This window comes from Onychostoma macrolepis, chromosome 18 (assembly GCF_012432095.1).
Source record: "Onychostoma macrolepis isolate SWU-2019 chromosome 18, ASM1243209v1, whole genome shotgun sequence".
Taxonomy (NCBI): domain Eukaryota; kingdom Metazoa; phylum Chordata; class Actinopteri; order Cypriniformes; family Cyprinidae; genus Onychostoma; species Onychostoma macrolepis.
The window spans coordinates 21,319,434-21,343,142 of record NC_081172.1 but is presented as its reverse complement, the minus strand read 5'-3'; the positions used below and the strand labels follow the sequence as shown (position 1 = coordinate 21,343,142).

At 38.8% G+C, this 23,709-nt stretch overlaps 1 protein-coding gene across 11 annotated transcripts in view; it reads right to left on the bottom strand.

Annotated features, from left to right (window-relative positions):
• Nucleotides 1-23,709, bottom strand: part of def8 (differentially expressed in FDCP 8 homolog) — a 96,508-nt gene that overhangs the window by 5,200 nt on the left and 67,599 nt on the right. For 8 of the 11 annotated variants that reach the window (XM_058752386.1, XM_058752384.1, XM_058752380.1 and 5 more), the window contains one exon: nucleotides 9,044-9,184. The exons of 1 other annotated variant lie outside the window; for it this stretch is intronic. In XM_058752386.1, the coding sequence (XP_058608369.1) occupies nucleotides 9,044-9,184 (141 nt within the window). Of the gene's footprint in view, nucleotides 1-9,043; nucleotides 9,185-20,886; nucleotides 21,003-23,709 lie in introns of all 11 variants that reach the window. 2 more of the 11 variants (XR_009267122.1, XM_058752381.1) reach the window with 2 other exon arrangements.

Sequence of the window (23,709 nt, the reverse complement as noted above, 5' to 3'; positions counted from 1 at the left end):
AGTGCAAACAACAATAGCAGGAGAAGAAGCCATTACTCACCGTGATTGATGAATGATACCAACTTAACTTACCACTTACCACTGTTGTTTGATGAACTCGTGAAAAATGGAGCAAGAGAAAATGAAAATGGAGCGAGAGAAAAAGAAAAGAAAAGAAAAGAATAATAGGCGTGAATAGAAACTCGAATGGAACCGCGAGTGACAAACTAACTGGGTAACGAATGCTAAAGCGTTGCACGCGAGCTGCACGCGCAGTTTTAAAAGCGAACGATCAAATTAGTTAGATTAATTTGAAAGATAACACCACAAATATGGTGGGAATTAAGTTATATATTATCACTTTAAACAACAGGGAGTGAAAGTAAGGTAGAGAATCAATAAAAAGCAGAGCTACAATCACAAACCTCTCAGCAGCACAAACAGACAGGAACAGACTGAAGCAATCCCATTTTTAATTTTTTTTTCAACAAAATTAATCTGTGCAGAAGTTGCATCTGAAGTGGCATTTAGCTGTATTTACACACTGTTTAATGCAGCTCAGAGTAACCTGCAGTTACAAATGCATAATGTTTTGATATTTTAAAGACAAAACATTGAATACTGATATTTCAAATTATTTCAAAATGAAAAGATACTTTGAATGTGAAATTAAAATCGGCAGTAGGTGGCAGCAACTCAATGCTAATAAGTGAGTCATTGCGACTGAACTGAATTATTTATTTTAAATGGTTGATTCATTCAGGAACGAAACAACAATGTCAGGTTGCTCAGACCCGCAAAACTACGACGGCGTTTTAGTGCCATGTTAAAAAATGTAAAATAATCTAAAATTACGAAAATAAAGTCGAAATATTCAGAGAATAAAGTTGAAACACTACGAGAATAAAGTCGAAATATTTAGAGAATAAAGTCTAAATATTACGAGAATAAAGTCTAAATATTATGAGAATAAAGTCGAAATATTACGAGAATAAAGATTATAGCTATAATATTTTGAGATAGGCTATTCTAGCCTTTTGCGCATGCAAATGGCCCGGATTGGGAGCACCGGGAGGATATTCCAAATCTCAGTTTTCAAAATCTGTCAGTTTTATAGCTTTGTAGGCTATATTGCAATAATGTGTTTGTCAAGTGGCATGTGAGTCAATCATCTTTCCGATTACAATAACGAACAACGAGACATTATTTTCATTATAAATTAGGCTAAACTGTTTTTTTTTCATGCCTTATGATGTTCCTTCACTTTATATCTTGCTATAAACTTGAAATAAAGACCAAAAACACATTTATAATTTGTATTTCGTTATAAAACTGGCAGAATTTTAAAGCTGAGCTGTGTAAAAGCAACAAAGCACAAAATTGTTGCGATTACTGGTTGGCTGGCACACTAAATAATGAATGGAAGGCGTTAAATATTATGTCCTCATTTACAGTATACCATAAATAAAACAGTTTGTGAATAGTCACTTAACGTTTACAGCAGAAAAGACAACAATATAACATATGTTAACAAATTTGAGTCCACTTCAACCTTTAGAACGTTTTATTGCTGTTTAATTAAACAGGCAATGTGAGGAATTAAAGTTTGGACGCCACAGATGTTTTTGCGGAGTAGGTGGTGAAATTTTCACAATAATTTAATGAGTTGATTCACATAAATACAGCGATCTGTCACGCCACATTAAAGATCTTGAAAATCACATTATTGCAAGACACATAATTTGTGTTTTGTTATAAAACTGATTTTGAAAGCTGAGAATTTGTTTTATATTAAAAGCACAAAGCTTAAGCTATTGCTATTGGGTGGCTGGCGCACTACAAATAATGAATGCAATGGAAGACATGAAATATTATTTCCAAGCATACTGTCCCCGCGGGTATGATTTCTGCTAATAATCCCACATATATTTGTAGTGTAATAAAAAAGGGTTAAATAAAAGAGCTACAGCGCCCCCCAAAGCAATGTCGATTGAGTGTGTGAGCTGATGTTAAGATAAACAGTTGTTCCTGTTCAGTCTGTTAATAAATATCATATTCTTGATATTAAGCTGTTTCCGCGAGTCCTTAAAATTGACATCCCAGTAAGATGATGCGGCCGCTCGGATGCAACAATATTCAAATCAATTCCAGTGGCCTGGCAACTTCTCCCGGCACTCTCAATGCGGGCTATTTACATGCGCAATATAGGCTATACTCTCAAAATATTATAACTTTGATTTCTACAATTTAAATTCTCGAAATATTTCGACTTTATTCTCGTAGTATTTCGACTTTATTCTCGTAGTATTTCGACTTTATTCTCGTAGTATTTCGACTTATTCTCGTAATATTTCGACTTTATTCTCGTAACATTTTTACTTTATTCTCGAAACATTTAGACTTTATTCTCGTAATATTTCGACTTTATTCTCGTAATATTTCAACTTTATTCTCGTAATTTCGACTTTATTCTCGTAGTATTTCGACTTTATTCTCGTAGTATTTTTAATTTATTCTCAAAACATTTAGCCTTTATTCTCATAATATTTTTACTTTATTCTCGAAACATTTAGACTTTATTCTAGTAATATTTTGACTTTATTCTCGTAATATTTCGACTTTATTCTCGTAATTTCGACTTTATTCTCGTAGTATTTCGACTTTATTCTCGTTACATTTTTACTTTATTCTCGAAACATTTTTACTTTATTCTCGAAACATTTCGACTTTATTCTTGTAGTATTTTGACTTTATTCTCTTAGTATTTCGACTTTATTCTCTTAGTATTTTGACTTTATTCTCTTAGTATTTAGACTTTATTCTCTTAGTATTTAGACTTTATTCTCGAAATATTACGACTTTAATCTCGTAATTGTTTGTATTTTTTAATGTGGCACTAAAACGCCATCGTACAAAACAGTGCTGTAGCTGTTTGGAATTATTTTTTTGTTGGCGAAATGGAGCAAAAAAGGCAATATGGTGTCTAAAACGCAAGTCTCTTAATATCAACTTATTGTTTATTGAACTGTTGTATAAAATCAATATCACATTTGTAATCATGCTTATTTTTGAAGAAAAATCGTCACTCTTCATGTGATTTTAACTATATGAAATTATATATATATATATATATTAGGGATGTAACTGTACGCGTATCGTCTATCAAACGGTTCACGGGCAGTTCCAAATAGAAGTGATCATCCCTATCCCCTTGGAGTGGGGACTTTGGAGTGAGCAGGGCACGTGCGTTTCATTATGTAGTCCTTTGGAATGCACTTGGTGAAGGGAGCATAATTTCCTCATTATCTTCAGCTGGGATGTTCCTGTGACAACGCAGCACGGTGTGCGTCAGCAGATTCGCTGACGGACAACCACATAAAAAAAAAAAAATACATTTTACATTTAAAAAAAGTTTTATATATATATTTTTTATATATTATATAACATATTTTTAAAACTTTTTAAAATATAAAATGTATGTTTATTTGCAACAGTTATGCTAACAACAATAAAAAGTCTATTGACATTTAAACAGCGATATCTGCTGAAGCACACCGTGCTGCGTTGTCACGGGAACATCCCAGCTGAAGATAATGAGGAAATTACGCTCCCTTCACTAAGTGCATTCCAAACAACTACATAATGACACGCACGTGCCCTGCTCACTCCAGCTCACTACAGTCAAGCGTTTGCGATAACTGGCAATGAGTCTTTCACATCGCTGTGGAGGAATTTTGGACTTTGCAGAATTGTTTTAATTCAGCCACATTGGAGGGTTTTTGAGCATGAATGGACTGTTTAAGGCCATGCCACATCATCTCAATTGGATTTAAGTTCAGACTTTGATTTGGCCGCTCCAAAACCTTAATTTTGTTTTTCTTGAGACATTCAGAGGTGGACTTGCTGCTGTGTTTGGAATCATTGTCCTGCTGCATAACCCAAGTGCACTTGAGCTTGAGGTCACAAACTGATGGCGGTCATTCTCCTTCAGGATTTTCTGATAGAGTGCAGAATTCATGGTTCCATCAATTATGGCAAGTCATCCAGGTTCTGAAGCTGCAAAGCAGCCTCAGACCATCACACTACCACCACCATGTTTGACTGTTGGTATGATGTTCTTTTTATGAAATGCTGTGTTCGTTTTACGCCAGATGTAACGGGACACACACCTTCCAAAAAGTTCAACTTTTGTCGCATCAGTCCACAGAATATTTGCCCAAAAGTCTTGGGGATAATCAAGACATTTTTTGGCAAATGTAAGACAAGCCTTTGTGTTCTTTTTGGTCAGCAATGGCTTTTGCCTTGGAACTCTCCCATGGATGCTGTTTTTGCCCAGTCTCTTTCTTATTGTTGAATCATGAACACTGACCTTAATTGAGGTAAGTGAGGCCTGCAGTTCTTTAGATCTTGTTCTGGGTTCTTTTATGACCTCCTGGATGAGTCGTCTTTGTGCTCTTGGAGTAATTTTTGTAGGCCGGCCACCCCTGGGAAGGTTCACCACTGTTACAAGTTTTCTCCATTTGTGGATAATGGCTCTGACCATGGTTTGCTGGAGTCCCAAAGCCTTAGAAATGGCTTTATAACCCTTTCCAGACTGATACATGTAAACTATTTTGTTTCTCATCTGTTTATTAATTTTTTAAGATCGCGGAATGATGTGTTGCTCTTGATTCAACAGGTCTGGCAGTAATCAGGCCTGTGGCTAGTGAAATCTAACTCAGCTTTCTATAATAATGTGGTTTTTAAATATACTTTTATATTGAAATAATTTCACATTCAATCTTCAAATTAATGTACAAACATAAAGACAGTATATATTTTTAATATTTGTTTAATTGGCATCTTTTTTTATGACCGAATCACTGATACCAGATACCAGTATTTCTGACACATTTCAGGTCATAAAGTCTCTATTAATGAGCTGAAGAGTTGAATCGGGTGTGTTAGATGAGGGAGACAGTGCTGGGCTGCTCCAGGACAGTTTTGAAAACCATTCCATAGGCATGTTCTTAAATGTTACTCATATAAAATATATTACATGCACGCACAGTTTTAAGACAGCTTTAATCGCATTTTTGGTAACATAATGACTAACTGACCACAACACTGCATGCACGTAGTTTATTTTGCTCTTTTATATGAAATGATACAGGCTACAGCGCGCACCGGCACCTTTGTGCGTGCAATTGAGCACGTGCTGCGAGCACAGTACCGTTTCCACACTCGTTTGACTCGTGCCTGCCGCTGAAGTGAAGTGGAGTGCACGTCTGAAATGTCTCCCGTTTGATGTGGTCGTAAAGACGTTCTGCGACTGAATAAATGCACTTCAAAAAGTATTTAGTCAGCCACCAATTGTGCAAGTTCTCCCACTTAAAAAGATGAGAGAGGCCTGTAATTTTCATCATAGGTATACCTCAACTATGAGAGACAAAATGAGAAGAAAAAAATCCAGAAAATCACATTGTAGGATTTTTAAAGAATTAATTGGTAAATTCCTCGGTAAAATAAGTATTTGGTCACCTACAAACAAGCAAGATTTCTGGCTCTCACAGACCTGTAACTTCTTCTTTAAGAGGCTCCTCTGCCCTCCACTCGTTACCTGTATTAATGGAATCTGTTTGAACTTGTTATCAGTATAAAAGACACCTGTCCACAACCTCAAACAGTCCAACTCCAAACTCCACCATGGCCAAGGCCAAAGAGCTGTCAAAGTACACCAGAAACAAAATTGTAGACCTGCACCAGGCTGGGAAGACTGAATCTGCAATAGGTAAGCAGCTTGGTGTGAAGAAATCAACTGTGGGAGCAATTATTAGAAAATGGAAGACGTACAAGACCACTGATAATCTCCCTCGATCTGGGGCTCCACGCAAGATCTCACCCCGTGGGGTCAAAATTATCATAAGAACTGTGAGCAAAAATCCCAGAACCACATGGGGGACCTAGTGAATGACCTGCAGAGAGCTGGGACCAAAGTAACAAAGGCTACCATCAGTAAAACACTGTGCCGCCAGGGACTCAAATCCTGCAGTGCCAGACGTGTCCCCCTGCTTAAGCCAGTACATGTCCGGGCCCGTCTGAAGTTTGTTAGAGAGCACTTGGATGATCCAGAAGAGGATTGCAAGTTGAGTTTTTACTTTTTGGTAAAAACTCAATTTGTCATGTTTGGAGGAGAAAGAATGCCGAGTTGCATCCAAAGAACACCATACCTACTGTGAAGCATGGGGGTGGAAACATCATGCTTTGGGGCTGTTTTTCTGCAAAGGGACCAGGACGACTGATCTGTGTAAACGAAAGAATGAATGGGGCCATGTATCGTGAGATTTTGAGTGAAAACCTCCTTCCATCAGCAAGGGCATTGAAGATGAAACGTGGCTGGGTCTTTCAGCATGACAAAGATCCCAAACACACCGCCCGGGCAACGAAGGAGTGGCTTCATAAGAAGCATTTCAAGGTCCTGGAGTGGCCTAGCCAGTCTCCAGATCTCAACCCCATCGGAAAGTTGAAAGTCCGTGTTGCCCAGTGACAGCCCCAAAACATTACTGCTCTAGAGGAGATCTGCATGGAGGAATGGGCCAAAATACCAGTAACAGTATGTGAAAACCTTGTGAAGACTTACAGAAAATGTTTGACCTCTGTCATTGCCAACAAAGTGTATATAACAAAGTATTGAGATTAAATTTTGTTATTGACCAAATACTTATTTTCCACCATAATTTGCAAATAAATTCTTTAAAAATCCTACAAAGTGATTTTCTGGATTTTTTTCCCCTCATTTTGTCTCTCATAGTTGAGGTATACTTATGATGAAAATTACAGGCCTCTCTCATCTTTTTAAGTGGGAGAACTGGCTGACTAAATACTTTTTTGCCCCACATATATATATATATATATATATATATATATATATATATATATATATATATACATACAAACCCGATTCCAAAAGAGTTGGGACACTGTACAAATTGTGAATAAAAACAGAATGATGTGGAAGTTTCAAATTTCAATATTTTATTCAGAATACAACATAGATGACATATCAAATGTTTAAACTGAGAAAATTTATCATTTTAAGGGAAAAATAAGTTGATTTTAAATTTCATGGCATCAACACATCTCAAAAAAGTTGGGACAAGGCCATGTTTACCACTGTGTGGCATCCCCTCTTCTTTTTATAACAGTCTGGGGACTGAGGAGACAAGTTGCTCAAGTTTAGGAATAGGAATGTTGTCCCATTCTTGTCTAATACAGGCTTCTAGTTGCTCAACTGTCTTAGGTCTTCTTTGTCGAATCTTCCTCTTTATGGTGTGCAAAATGTTTTCTATGGGTGAAAGATCTGGGCTGCAGGCTGGCCATTTCAGTACCCGGATCCTTCTTCTACGCAGCCATGATGTTGTAATTGATGCAGTATGTGGTCTGGCATTGTCATGTTGGAAAATGCAAGGTCTTCCCTGAAAGAGACGACGTCTGGATGGGAGCATATGTTGTTCTAGAACTTGGATATACCTTTCAGCATTGATGGTGCCTTTCCAGATGTGTAAGCTACCCATGCCACATGCACTCATGCAACCCCACACCATCAGAGATGCAGGCTTCTGAACTGAGCGCTAATAACAACTTGGGTTGTCCTTGTCCTCTTTAGTCCGGACGACATGGCGTCCCAGTTTTCCAAAAAGAACTTCAAATTTTGATTCGTCTGACCACAGAACAGTTTTCCACTTTGCCACAGTCCATTTTAAATAAGCCTTGGCCCAGAGAAAACGCCTGCGCTTCTGGATCATGTTTAGATATGGCTTCTTTTTTGACCTATAGAGTTTTAGCCGGCAACGGCGAATGGCACGGTGGATTGTGTTCACCGACAATCTTTTCTGGAAGTATTCCTGAGCCCATGTTGTGATTTCCATTACAGTAGCATTCCTGATGCAGTGCCGTCTAAGGGCCCGAAGATCACGGGCATCCAGTATGGTTTTCCGGCCTTGACCCTTACGCACAGAGATTGTTCCAGATTCTCTGAATATTTGGATGATATTATGCACTGTAGATGATGATAACTTCAAACTCTTTGCAATTTTTCTCTAAGAAACTCCTTTCTGATATTGCTCCACTATTTTTCGCCGCAGCATTGGGGGAATTGGTGATCCTCTTCCCATCTTGACTTCTGAGAGACACTGCCACTCTGAGAGGCTCTTTTTATACCCAATCATGTTGCAAATTGATCCTCCAGGTGTTCCTTCTATGTACATTTAACTTTTCCGGCCTCTTATTGCTACCTCTCCCAACTTTTTTGGAATGTGTAGCTCTCACGAAATCCAAAATGAGCCAATATTTGGCATGACATTTCAAAATGTCTCACTTTCAACATTTGATATGTTATCTATATTCTATTGTGAATAAAATATAAGTTTATGAGATTTGTAAATTATTGCATTCCTTTTTTATTCACAAATTGTACAGTGTCCCAACTTTTTTGGAATCGGGTCTGTATATACTGTATATATATAAAAACACACACACATACATTTTCTGCCCCCATATCTTGAATTTTGTGATCATTCATCATGCAGTGAAAGAACACACTCTAAATACGTACGCGCTCTAGTCTAGACTTCATCACATAATGTAAGCATGCACTCCGTAAGTGTTTTGTTTGGCTTTTGCTAAATACTCGATAAATGTCAAATTACATCTTGTTAAAACAACAATTACGATATTATCGCAGACAATATACATCACACACCCCTAGACCATATTCTACATCCCTAATCCTACCCAATACCTAAACTTAACACCTACCTTACTAACTATTAATAAGCAGCAAATTAGCAGTTTATTGAGGCAAAAGTCATAGTTAATGGTTTGTTAATAGTGAGAATTGGACATTAAAATAAAGTGTGACCGTTTTACAAAACACAACCACTGAAAATGATAAATTTCTAGTCATGAAATATTTTAGGACTAATATATATATAGATATTCACACACACGCACGCACGCACTCTCACACACACACACACACACACACACACACACACACACGTATGTCCTATGCCCACAAACCTACCTCACAGTCCAGTTTAATATGTTTGGCAAAAGTTGTGTGAATTTCAGTAAGGGAACAGCTGAGATGCCCGCTGGAGGTGTCAATCAGATCCTGTAGGCTGTACATGTCGTCATTCTCCACAAAGTGCTGGCGATCTTGAAGCTGTGACATTACAATTATACCATCTGTTATTTTAGAATCCACCATCTTTACCCTAATCCTACCTGAATGATAATTTATTTAGAGTTCAAAAACTCAAATAGTTTATACAGTACATATCTTTAAATAATGAATAAACACAAATATAACAAATACATTAAATTGTAAATTAAAATGCTCTATCGGGACAAGACCACGGGAATCAGATAAACCCTTTTCACAATCTGACATGGCTGCGGATGGAATTGAACTGCGGGTTTCGTCTGGCCAGAGGAGAACTGGCCCCCCGACTGAGCCTGGTTTCTCCTAAGGTTTTTTTTTCTTCTCCATTCTGTCACAGAGGGAGTTTTGGTTCCTTGCTGCTGTCGCCTCTGGCTTGCTCAGTTGGGGACACTTAATTTCTAGCGATTTATCGTCAATTTGATTGCACAGATACTATTTAAACTAAACTGAGCTAAACAATGACATTTCTGAATTCAATAATGAAATGCCTTTAACTGAAAATTGAGTGTTTAATCTTATCATTATACATTACTGATACTGATACTCTATCCTCCAATTTGATACTGTTAAGTGCTTTGACACAATCTTTATTGTTAAAAGCGCTATATAAATAAAGGTGACTTGACTTGACACTGAAGCTGCAAGTTACTGAATATTGAGTTCTGCACTTTTGCAAAAAAATGCAGTTATATTCACTGTATCTGACTACTCCACACAATGAATCAGATATTACCCAAATGTCTTTATTCTACTTTTATCTATAGTTCTTTCAGCTAGCTATTGCACTTAACAGTGCATAAGGCTAAATCAATTTTGAAATATTAAAACTGCTTACTTATACAGAATGTCTTGTTCATTTATTCAAAATTGTATAATAAAAACACATTGGGTTTTACAAGAAAATAGAACAATTAGAGAAAATTTCAGAAAGATATATTATTATTAATAATGGTACAAATGGCTTGTCCCATTGTATCTGTTTTAATTATAATCAGTCTCTACAACTCACATTGCGCATTCCATTCAGAAATTATCATTCCTAATCTCTTCGGAGACATTACCATTCACTGTGAGAGCTTTGGGTTGAAACGTGTGGTGCTCAGAAATTATGATTTTCATTTCATTTTTATTGGAAATTCAGTCTGAAGCAATCTTACAGCATGACTAACTTGATTACTCTTCCTTTAAAGTACTTTTTGGAGGGTGATTTATACATTTGGAATTTGGAACAACTACAAAAAAATAATAATAATAATAATAATTGCTGTGCATTTTGAGCCATTGGTAATGGTGCCCAGCATGGGGCCATGGGTAATTAAAGGTTAAAGACAGTAGTAGAAAGCTGCATGACCTGCAAACAGGCAAGTGCAAAAAGACGATCACCTTCCACCTGAGAAAGGGCAGGGCCAGCTGCATCTTTCAAATTTGTTTTGCCTTTACAAAGTTGAGGATGAAGAGAGGAAAAGTGTGGAGAACTGTTTACTGCTGCATGGCATCCAAAAGTATGCACACTGACATTGTGAGTGACCAGCCTGCTGAAGCCTTCTTACTAGCCTACCAGAGATTCACAGCCCTGAGGGGTCATTCAAGAAAACTATTTTCACATGGTGGTCAACCTAGAAAATTAATTTTTTTATTTTACTGGACTTATGAAGTATTCTAATTTGTTGAGATAGTGAATTGGTGGGTTTTTGTTAAATGTGAGCCAAAATCATCACAATTAAAAGAACCAAAGACTTAAACTACTTCAGTCTGTGTGCATTGAATTTATTTAATACACGAGTTTCACAATTTTAGTTGCATTACTGAAATAAATGAACTTTTCCACAACATTCTAATTTATTGAGATGCATCTGTATATACAGTATCTCACAAATGTGAGTACACCCCTCACATTTCAGCAAATATTTTAGTATATCTTCTCAAGGGACAATACTACACAAATGAAACTTGGATATATTTTAGAGTAGTAAATGTGCAGCTTGTATAGAAGTACAAATTTACTGTCCTCTAAATATAACTCAACATATAGCCATTATTGTCCAAATACCTGGCAACAAAAATGAGTACACCCTAAGTGAACACGTCAAATCTGTGTCCAAAGTGTCAATATTTTGTAGGGACACCATTGTTATCTAGCACTGCCCTAATCCTCCTTGGCATGGAATTCACCAGAGCTGCACAAGTGGTTGCTGGAATCCTCTTCCACTCCTCCATAATGACATCACGGAGCTGTTGGATGTTAGACACATGGTGCTTCTCCACCTTCCGCTTGAGGATGCCCCACAGGTGTTCAATAGGGTTCAGGTCTGGAGACATACTTGGCCACTCCATCACCTTCACCTTCAGCTTCATCAGCAAGGCAGTTGTCATCTTGGCGGTGTGTTTGGGGTCGTTATAATGTTGGAAAACTGCCGTTCGGCCCAGTTTCTGAAGGGAGTACATGTTGGAATCCATGTTTCCCTCAATGAACTGCAGCTCCCCAGTACCAGCAGCACTCATTCAGCCACAGACCATGATGCTACCACCACCATGCTTGACTGTAGGCAAGATACAATTTTCTTGGTACTCCTCATCAGGGCGTCACCACACATGCTGGACACCATCTGAGCCAAACAAGTTTACCTTAGACTCATCAGACCACAGGACATGGTTCCAGTAATTCATGCTCTTGGACAGGTTGTCTTCAGCAGACTGTTTGCAGGCTTTTTTGTGAGCCAGCTTCAAAAGAGGCTTCCTTCTGGGATGACGGCCATGCAAACCGACTTGTTGCAGTGTGCGGCGTATGGTCTGAGCACTGACAAGCTGACCTTCCACTTCTGCAACCTCTAAAGCAATGCTGGCAGCACTCATGCGTCTGTTTTTTGAAGCCAGCTTCTGCACCTGACGCACAGCACAAGGACTCAACTTCTTTGATTGACCATTGCGAGGCCTGTTCAGAGTGAAACCCGTCTTGGAAAACCTCTGTATGCCACTGGCCACTGTACTGTAACTCAGTTTCAGGGTGTTACCGAACTTCTTATAGCCTAGGCCATCTTTGTGGAGAGCAACAATTCTAATTCTCAAATCCTCAGAGTTCTTTGCCATGAGGTGCCATGTTGAACATCCAGTGGTCAGTATGAGAGAATTGTACTCAACGCACCAAATTTTAACTGCTCTAAAACAAGATACATAAATTTGTATAGTCCTGTCAAGCAGACAAAAACATGAACATGATGAATAGGACATGTGGCTTTGCATGGTTAAACGACGTATAGCTGTTTTCACGTAGGGTGTACTCACTTTTGTTGCCAGCTAAGAGTTATTTTCAGAGGACAGAAAATCTGTACTGCTATACAAGTTGCACATTGACTACTCTAAAATATATCCAAGTTTCATTTCTATAGAATTGTCCCTTGAAAACACATACTAAAGTGATTGCCGAAATGTGAGGGGTGTACTCACTTTTGTGAGATACTGTATTTATATATAAATAATTATATATATATAATAAACTGTGAGCTAGTCATTTTTACAAAAACTCATTATTATCGTTATTCTCATTAATAACCCAAGATGGCGCCGAGTATGGCCGCCATATTGCGAGCTCCGACCCAAACTGGCAGCTTTTTGTTTGTTTTGTATGTAATGTGGACGTTTCTTGTTCTGGATGTTGTCTGCCTAATCGTTTACAACAGACAAACACTTCTGGATATCGGTTCTACAGTTACTCACCGCAAACCGGACTTTAAATTCCTCAACACTGACCTGTTGTTTACAAACAACACTGTGGAGCCCTTTGTTTGGGACACCTGATACTGGATCTCTCAGGGAAAAGCAAAGGAGGAGGTGTATGCTTCATGATCAAAAACTCATGGTGCGATCGGAAGAGTGTACATCCTATACAATCTCTTTGTTCTCCTGACCTGGAATACCTCACTCTTCTGTGCCGGCCGTTTTGGTTACTGAGGGAATTCACAGCGGTCATCATTACAGCTGTTTACATCCCCCCTCAGGCCGACACCGATGCAGCACTCAAGGAACTGTATGGGCATTTATGCAAACAGGAGACTGTGAACCCTGATGCTGCGTTTATTATAACTGGGGATTTCAACAAAGCCGATCTTAGGAGGATTGCACCAAAATTCTTCCAGCACATATCATGCAACACACGTGGAGATTGGATTCTAGACCACTGTTATTCCCCCTTCCAGAATGCCTACAAGTCCCTCCCCCGCCCACCTCTAGGCAAATCAGATCACTCCGTTCTGCTCCTGCCTGCTTACAGGCAGAAGTTGAAACGGGAAACACCCACCCTCAGGATGATTCAGCTTTGGTTGGACCAATCGGATTCTATGTTACAGGACTGTTTTGATTACGTCGACTGGGATATATTCCGGTCTGCATCCGATGACGACATCAATGTTTACACAGACACCGTCACGTGCTTTATAAGGAAGTGCACAGAAGACGTTGTACTGACCAAAACAATCAGAACATACCAGAATCAGAAACTGTGGATTAACGCTGATGTTCACGCGGCTCTCAACGCTTGAACCTCCGCCTTTAATTCCGGTAATGCGGATGATTAGCTATGGCCAGCTATGCCCTCCGTAAAACCATCAAGACCAGAAAACACCAATACAAAGATAAAATTGAAGCACAGTTCATCACTTCCAACTACAGAGACATGTGGCAAGGACTCCACAACATCATGGACTACAAGGATCACAAACACCCTGCTACAAACACCGCCACCTCACTACCTGACGAGCTCAACGCCTTCTACACTCGCTTCGAAGTCAGCGGCTCCTCCCCCACACAGAGCGCTTATCCGCAAAGCTGCAGGTCATGACGGCATTCCTGGTCGTGTCCTTAAAACATGCGCTCACCAATTAGTTGGAGTTTTCACTGACATTTTTAACCTCTCCCTTTCCCTATCTGTTGTCCCACAATGTTTCAAAACATCCACCAAAAGACACCCAAAGCTTCCTGCTTGAATGACAGGCACCCTGTTGCTCTGACTCCCATCATCAGTAAGTGCTTTGAGAAGCTTATCAGAGATCACATCTGTTCTGTATTACCAGCATCACTCGACCCATTGCAGTTCGCCTACCGCAAAAACCACTTCACTGATGATGCAATTGCCTTCACCCTGCACACTGCTCTTTCCCACCTTGACAAGAGGAACACATATGTGAGAATGCTGTTTGTTGACTAAAGCACAGTGTTTAATACCATAGTGCCCTCTAAGCTTGTAGTGAAACTCCGGGAAGGTGCCATAACAACAGTCTTTCTCTGAACATCAATAAGACCAAGGAGCTGGTGGTGGATTTCAGGAAACAGACCAGTGAGCACTACCTCATCACCATCGACAGGACCCCAGTTAAGCGGGTCAGCAGCTTCATCACCGAGGATCTCACCTGGACTACTCACACAGTCAGTAGTGAGAAAAGCCCACCAGCATCTCTTCTTCCTCAGGCAACTGAAGAAATTTGGGCTCTCTGAGTTCGATTGCTTCAGTCTGTTGTGCTGCTGAGAGGTTTGTGTTTGTAGCTCCGTGTACCTTCGCTTTTTATTGAATCTCTACCTTACTTTCAATCCCTTTTGTCTAAAGTGATAATATATAAATTAATTCCCACCATATTTCTGGTGTTATCTTTCAAACTAATCTAACTAACTAATTTGATCGTTCGCCTTTAAAAACCGCGAGTGCAGCTTGTTAGCCCGTTAGCTTGTCACTCGCGGTTCCATTTGCATTTCTATTCGCACCTATTATTATTTTATTTTTTCCTCGCTCCGTTTTTCACAAGCTCATCAAACAACAGTGGTAAGTGGTAAGTTAAGTTGGTATCATTCATCAATCACGGTGAGTAATGGCTTCTTCTCCTGCTATTGTTGTTTGCACTGTCTGCCACATGTATAGTTTATCTGTCTCTGTCAGCAGCGAGGGATTCACATGTGATAAATGCAGGGAAATAGTTAGGCTGACAGAGAAGGTTTTAGAACTAGAGACACGCATCCAAACTTTAGTTGAGGACAGTAAGAATGTGAGGACTGTAGATACTGCTTTGGATGCGACTAGCTCAGGGAGTCCTGTACATTGTTCGGTTTTGGTTGAGCCCGTGCAGCAGGGCAACTGGGTGACAGTGAGGCGGCATAGTCGTGGGTCAAAACACCACTCTTCCATTCCGATAAGAACATCAAACAGGTTCTCCCCACTCAGTGATGCACCCACTGAGAAACCTGATGAAAGTGCTCTAGTTATTGGCGATTCTGTTATGCGGAACGTGAAAATAGAGACACCAGCCACCATAGTCCATTGTTTACCAGGAGCCAGAGCGCCTGACATCTTGGCAAATTTAAAAGTGCTGACTAATGCTAAACGTAAATTCAGTAAGATTGTTATCCACGTCGGCGCTAATGATGTTCGACTTCGCCAGTCGGAGATCACCAAAAATAATGTTAAAGAGGTGTGTGAACTTGCAAGTACGATGTCAGACACTGTAATATGCTCTGGTCCGCTCCTGCTTACCGTGGCGATGAGATTCATAGCAGACTGTCGTCACTTAATGGCTGGATGTCTAAGTGGTGCCCGCATAAAATAACATAGGCTTTATAGACAATTGGAAGAATTTTTGGGGCAGACCTGACCTGTTGAAAAGAGATGGTGTTCATCCCTCCTGGGGTGGTGCCGCTCTTCTCTCTAGAAATATGGCACATAGTCTTAGAGTTTGTACTTGACTAACTGGAGCCCAGGTCAGGAAGCAGACAGACTGGCTAAACCGATTGTCTGCTAGCTGCTTCACGTCACCAAAGTCAGTTAACTCTCAGCACATAGAATCTTTTTCATCTAGATATCACGCTATAGAGACTGTGTCTGTTCCCGAACTAGAAAATACAGAAAACATCCAAACCAAAGTAATAGTAACAATTTAATTGATGTTCAACAAATAAAAAAACGATATAATACAGATAAACAAATGATAAAGCTTGGCTTATTGAATATTAGATCCCTTTCTTCAAAAGCACTTTTTGTAAATGATATGTTCACTGACCATAAACTAGATGTGCTTTGTCTGGCAGAAACCTGGCTAAAACAAGATGATTACATTACTTTAAACGAGTCTACACCCCAAGATTACTGTTACAAACATGAACCGAGTCCAAAAGGTAAAGGGGGAGGTGTTGCTACAATTTATAGAAATATTTTCAGTATCTCTCAGAGGTCGGGTTTCAAGTATAATTCGCTCAAGTAATGGTGCTTCATATAACGTTATCCAAAGAAACAAGTGTTAATGATAAATCCCCCTGTGATGTTTGTACTGGCTACTGTATACAGGCCACCAGGGCACCATACAGACTTTATTAAAGAATTTTCTGATCTTCTATCGGAGTTAGTACTGACTGCAGATAAAGTCCTAATCGTTGGTGATTTTAATATCCATGTTGATAATGAAAGAGATTCGTTGGGATCAGCATTTATAGACATTCTAAACTCAATTGGTGTTAAACAACACGTGTCAGGACCTACTCATTGTCGAAATCATACTCTAGATTTAATACTGTCACATAGAATTGATGTCAGTGGCGTTGAAATTTTACAGCAGAGCGATGATATCTCAGATCATTATCTAGTCTCCTGTATATTCCATATAGCTAAAGCTGTAAAGCCAACTTCTTGTTACAAATATGGTAGAACCATCACTTCTACCACAAAAGGCTGCTTTATAAATAATCTTCCTGACTTATCTCAGTTCCTCAGTATATCCAATAGCTTAGAACAACTTGATGATGTAATAGGAACTATGGACTCTCTCTTTTCTAGCACTCTAGATGTGGTTGCTCCTTTATGCTTAAGGAAGATTAAGGATAAGAGTCCAACACCGTGGTATAATGAGCACACCCGCGCCCTAAAGAGAGCAGCCCGGAAAATGGAGCGCAGCTGGAGGAAAACTAAATTAGAGGTATTTCGTTTAGCTTGGCGGGAAAGTACCCTATCCTACAGAAAAGCATAAAAAACGGCTAGATCTGATTACTTTTCATATCTTCTAGAAGAAAACAAACATAACCCTCGGTATTTATTCAATACAGTAACTAAATTAACGAAAAATCAAGCATCAACAGGTGTTGGCATTTCCCAAGAGCATAGCAGTAATGACTTTATGAACTACTTCACTTCCAAGATCGATACTATCAGAGATAAAATTGTATCCTTGCAGCCGTCAGCTACAGTATCGCATCAGATAGCGCACTATAGATCCCCTGAGGAACAATTTCATTCATTCTCTACTGTGGGAGAGGAAGAATTGTATAAACTTGTTAAATCATCTAAACCAACAACATGTATGTTAGACCCGATTCCATCTAAACTACTAAAAGAGCTGCTTCCAGAAGTCATAGATCCTCTTTTGGCTATTATTAATTCATCATTGTCTTTAGGATATGTCCCCAAAACCTTCAAATTGGCTGTTATTAAGCCTCTCATTAAAAAAACACAACTTGACCCCAAAGATCTAGTTAATTACAGACCGATCTCAAATCTCCCTTTTCTGTCAAAGATACTAGAAAAGGTAGTATCCTCACAATTATATTCCTTCCTAGAGAAAAATGATATCTGTGAGGAATTCCAGTCAGGATTTAGATCGTATCATAGTACTGAGACTGCTCTCATTAGAGTTACAAATGACCTGCTTCTATCATCTGATCGTGGTTGTATCTCTTTATTAGTTCTACTGGATCTTAGCGCTGCTCGACACTATCGACCACAACATTCTTTTGAATAGACTAGAAAACTTTGTTGGCATTAGTGGAAGTGCCTTAGCATGGTTCAAATCGTACTTATCTGACCGCCATCAGTTCGTAGCAGTGAATGAAGAGGTATCATATCGATCACAAGTGCAGTATGGAGTACCTCAAGGCTCAGTACTAGGGCCGTTACTTTTCACGCTTTATATGTTACCCTTGGGAGATATTATCAGGAGACATGGTGTTAGCTTTCACTGTTATGCTGATGATACTCAGCTCTATATTTCTTCGCGGCCGGTGAAACACACCAAATTGAGAAACTAACGGAATGCATAGTCGATATAAAAAACTGGATGACGAATAATTTTTTACTGCTCAATTCAGAAAAAACAGAGGTGTTAATTATCGGACCTAAAAACCCCACATGTAATAACCTAGAACATTATCTAACACTTGACGGCTGCTCTGTCAATTCTTCTTCATCAGTCAGGAACCTAGGTGTGCTGTTCGATAGCAATCTGTCATTTGAAAGCCATGTTTCTAGCATCTCTAAAACTGCATTTTTCATCTCAAAAGCATATCTAAATTAGACCAATGCTCTCAATGTCAAATGCAGAAATGTTAATTCATGCGTTTATGACCTCAAGGTTAGACTATTGTAATGCTTTATTAGGTGGTTGTTCTGCACGCTTGATCAACAAACTACAGTTAGTCCAAAATGCAGCAGCTAGACTCCTTACTAGAACCAGGAAATATGACCATATTAGCCCGGTTCTGTCAACACTGCACTGGCTCCCTATCAAGCATCGGATAGATTTTAAAATCTTGTTAATTACTTATAAAGCCCTGAATGGTTTAGCTCCTCAGTACTTGAGCGAGCTCTTATCGCATTATAGTCCTCCACGTCCGCTGCGTTCTCAAAACTCTGGCCGTTTGATAATACCTAGAATATCAAAATCGACTGCGGGCGGCAGATCCTATTCCTATTTAGCACCCAAACTCTGGAACAATCTACCTAACACTGTTCTAGATTAAAGACCCATCTCTTTAGCCTGGCTTACACATAACACATTAATACGCTTCTATTATTCAAATCCGTTAAAGGATTGTTAGGCTGCATTAATTAGATCAACCGGAACCGGGAACACTCCCCATAACACACGATGTACTCGTTACATCGTAAGTTGAATGGCATCTACGCTAATATTTGTGTTTCTTTCCTAGTCTGTTTCTCAGTCCATATCCGATCAGATGGTGGATCAGCACCAAGAGATGATGTCTACAGCCCTGATCGTCAGCGGAGACCAGCACACCCAGATGACCCCCAGAGATATATCCCCAGATATATCAACCAAAAATAACAAAATAACTAAAATATAATAAAATACCTAACTACATAATACTACTATTGTTAGAAATTGCAACAAAATTAAAATAGAAATATCAACTTTTGAACTGCGGGTTTCGTCTGGTTAGAGGAGAACTGGCCCCCCGACTGAGCCTGGTTTCTCCCAAGGTTTTTTTTTCTCCATTCTGTCACAGAGGGAGTTTTGGTTCCTTGCCGCTGTCGTCTCTGGCTTGCTCAGTCGGGGACACTTAATTTCTAGCGATTATCGCCGATTTGATTGCACAGATACTATTTAAACTAAACTGAGCTAGACAATGACATCTCTGAATTCAATAATGAAATGCCTTTAACTGAAAATTGAGTGTTTAATCTTATCATTATACATTACTGACACTCTATCCTCCAATTTGATACTGTTAAGTGCTTTGACACAATCTGTATTGTAAAAGCGCTATATAAATAAAGGTGACTTGACTTGACTTCAAATATCCTCAGACAGTTCTACAGCTGCACTGTGGAGAGCATCATGACTGACTGCATCACCGCATGGTACAGGAACTGCACCGCTCTGAACCGGAAAGCCCTGCAGAGAATAGGCCCAACACATCGTCGGAGGTGAGCTTCCCTCCCTTCAGGACATCTACACCCAGCGATGTGTGAGGAAAGCTCGGAAGATCATCAGAGACTCCTGCCACCCGAGCCATGAACTCTTCTCACTGCTACCATCAGGCAGATGGTACCGCAGCATCAGGACCCAAACCAGCAGAACGCGAGACAGCTTCTTCTCGCAGGCCATCAGACTGCAGAACTCCAGATAGCAATGATACTCACCCACCTACCCCTACCCCTCATACTGGGTTCCATCTACACCAGCCACACTGACTCCATCTTCTCTTTTGGACTAACAAACTACTGCACTGAACTTCTCAGTAAAACACTAACAGTATACATCAATGTAAGTCATATATAAAAGCTATACATACATTTATATGTCTCTTGAGTATACTGTGTACTGTGTGTATATTATGGAAATGTGTATATTGTATACAATTGTCTATTGTATATTGTGTAAATGTGTATATTATTATTTATGTATATTGTTAATTTTTCATATCTTGTTGCTTGGACTGCCATGTCTCAGAGTCTTGCACCTAAGAATTACACCATCAGTAAATTTGTGCACACAATGTGTGACAATAAAGAGATTTGATTTGATTTGATTTGATTTTGATTTGATTATAATTACTGAAACTGTCTACAATCTATCTCTTTTCTGCAGTTTGTTGTTTATGCTGATCTGATGAGAGAATTTGAGAATGCATATTCATCAGAATTTAGTCAATGAGGGTGCACAACACTGAACACTGAACAACTCCGAACACTGAACAACTCCGAAGTTCTCCGTGGTGATGAATCAAAACGCCTCTGATTGGATACTGCATTCATAAGCTCAACAGAAACGTATGTGATTGGTTATAATGCACAATGTTGCAGAACACGCTCAAAAGCAAATATACTCAAATGAAATACAGACACTTTTTTACGCATTTCACTTTACAAATTTCATGTGGACAGTCAATCTAGTTTACCACTACAAAGTATTACTTGAATGAAATGGAATGCATACCTGTGGAATCGCTCACAGACAGCATGGTTCAACAAATAATGATCCTCATCGCAGGCCAACAGTAGAATTTGCAGATTTAGCTTCAGTGACTGTAGGTCTTTATGTTCTCCCTGTTCCTAAATTTTCATTTATGAATGAGAAACGATTCATGCTTCAGACAATTCAGAAAAATAGAAAATACAAAAAACGCCCAAACCAATATAAGAGTAACAATTTAATTGACATTCAACAAATAAAAAAACTTACTGAATATCAGGTCCCTTTCTGCGAAAGCGCTTTTTGTAAATGATATGATCACTGATCATAACCTAGATGTGCTCTGTTTGACAGAAACCTGGCTAAAACCAGATGAATACATTATTTTAAACGAGTCTACCCCCCAAGATTACTGTTATAAAAATGAATTGCGTCCAAAAAGCAAAGGGGGAGGTGTTGCTACAATTTATAGCAATATTCTCAGTATTTCTCAGAGGGCAGGCTTTAAGTATAACTCCTTTGGAGTAATGGTGCTTCATATAACATTATCTAAAGAAACAAGTGTTAAAAATAAATCCCCTGTGATGTTTATACTGGCTACTGTACACAGGCCACCAGGGCACCATACAGACTTTATTAAAGAATTTGCAGATTTTCTATCAGAGTTAGTGCTGGCTGTAGATAAAGTCTTAATCGTGGTGATTTTAATATCCATGTTGATAATGAAAAAGATGCATTAGGATCAGCTTTCAAGACATTCTGAACTCTATTGGGGTTAGACAACATGTCTCAGGACCTACTCATTGTCTAAATCATACTCTAGATTTAATACTGTCACATGGAGTTGATGTTAATGGTATTGAAATTCTGCGGCAAAGTGATGATATCTCAGATCATTATCTAGTCTTGTGTAAACTCCATATAGCTAAACTGTAAATTCTACTCCTTGTTACAAGTATGGTAACCACCACTTCTACCACAAAAGACTGCTTTGTAAATAATCTTCCTGATTTATCTAAATTCCTCAGCAAATCCAACAGCACAGAAAAACTTGATGATGTAACAGAAAGTATGGATTCTCTCTTTTCTAGCACTTTAGATACTGTTGCTCCTTTACACTTAAGGAAGATTAAGGAAAAGAGTCCAACACCATGGTATAATGAGCACACTCGTGCCCTAAAGAGAGCAGACCAGAAAATGGAGCACAGCTGGAGGAAAACAAAACTAGAGGTATTTCGTATTGCTTGGTGGGAAAGTACCCTATCCTACAGAAAAGCATTAAAAACTGCTAGATCTGATTACTTTTCATCTCTTTTAGATATTCAATATAGTGGCTAAATTAACAAAAAATAAATCAATTTATGAACTATTTTACTTCCAAGATAGATACTATTAGAGATAAAATTGTAACCATGCAGCCATCAGCTACAGTATCGCATCAGATAGTGCACTATAGATCCCCTGAGGAACAATTCCACTCATTCTCTACTATAGGAGAGGAAGAATTGTTTAAACTTGTTAAATCATCTAAACCAGCAACATGTATGTTAGACCCTATTCCATCTAAACTACTAAAAGAGGTGCTTCCAGAAATCATAGATCCTATTTTGGCTATTATTAATTCGTCATTGTCATTAGGATATGTCCCCAAAACCTTCAAATTGGCTGATATTAAGCCTCTCATTAAAAAACCACAACTTGACCCCAAAGATACAGTTAATTACAGACCGATCTCGAATCTCCCTTTTCTGTCAAAGATATTAGAAAAGGTAGTATCCTCACAATTGTATTCCTTCTTAGAGAAGAACGGTATCTGTGAGGATTTCCAGTCAGGAATTAGACTGTTTCATAGTACTGAGCCTGCTCTCATTAGAGTTACAAATGACCTGTTTCTATCATCTGATCGTGGTTGTATCTCTATATTTGTGCTACTGGATCTTAGCGCTGCGTTCGACACTATCGACCACAACATTCTTTTGAGTAGACTAGAAAACTTTGTTGGCATTAGTGGAAGTGCATTAGCATGGTTCGAATCGTACTTATCTAAATATATCTAAATTGAGACCTATGCTCTCAAAGTCAAATACAGAAATGTTAATTCATGCATTTATGACCTCAAGGTTAGATTATTGTAATGCTTTATTGGGTGGTTGTTCTGCACACTTAATAAACAAACTCCACATGGTCCAAAATGCAGCAGCTATAGAGTCCTTATTAGAACTAGGAAGTATGACCACATTAGCCCGGTTCTGTCAACACTGCACTGGCTCCCTATTAAACATCGTATAGAATCTTGTTAATTACTTATAAAGCCCTGAATGGTTTAGCTCCTCAGTGCTTGAGCGAGCGCTTATCGCATAATAGTCCTCCATGTCCACTGCGTTCTCAAAACTTGTTGAAAAGAAATGTAATTTTTGATTTGTTTGACTCTTCCTCTCATGAAATTGGGCGCAAAGTGAGAGCTTTGCTGGATCATGATACTCTCACTTATTATGCTTACTGGGAAGCATGCTTACAGGGAACTGTTTCAAAACAGTTTAATTCGGATATTCTTTAACTTTTTCACTTTTATTTAGCCTCTTTTTTGGAGTGTGCTGCAGCCATCAACATTAAAAACAAATATGCAGTCAGGTCCGTATATATTTGGATACAGGCACAATTTTTATTTAAGCTGCTGACCAAAACATATTCACGTTACAGTTATATATAATGAATATGGGTTTAAAGTGCACACTCTGAGCTTTAATTTGAGGTATTCTCATAATAGTAAAAGTAATTAGACAGTTGACACAAAAGCCATTTCATGGACAGATGTGGGCTATTCCTTCGTTATTTCAACATCAATTA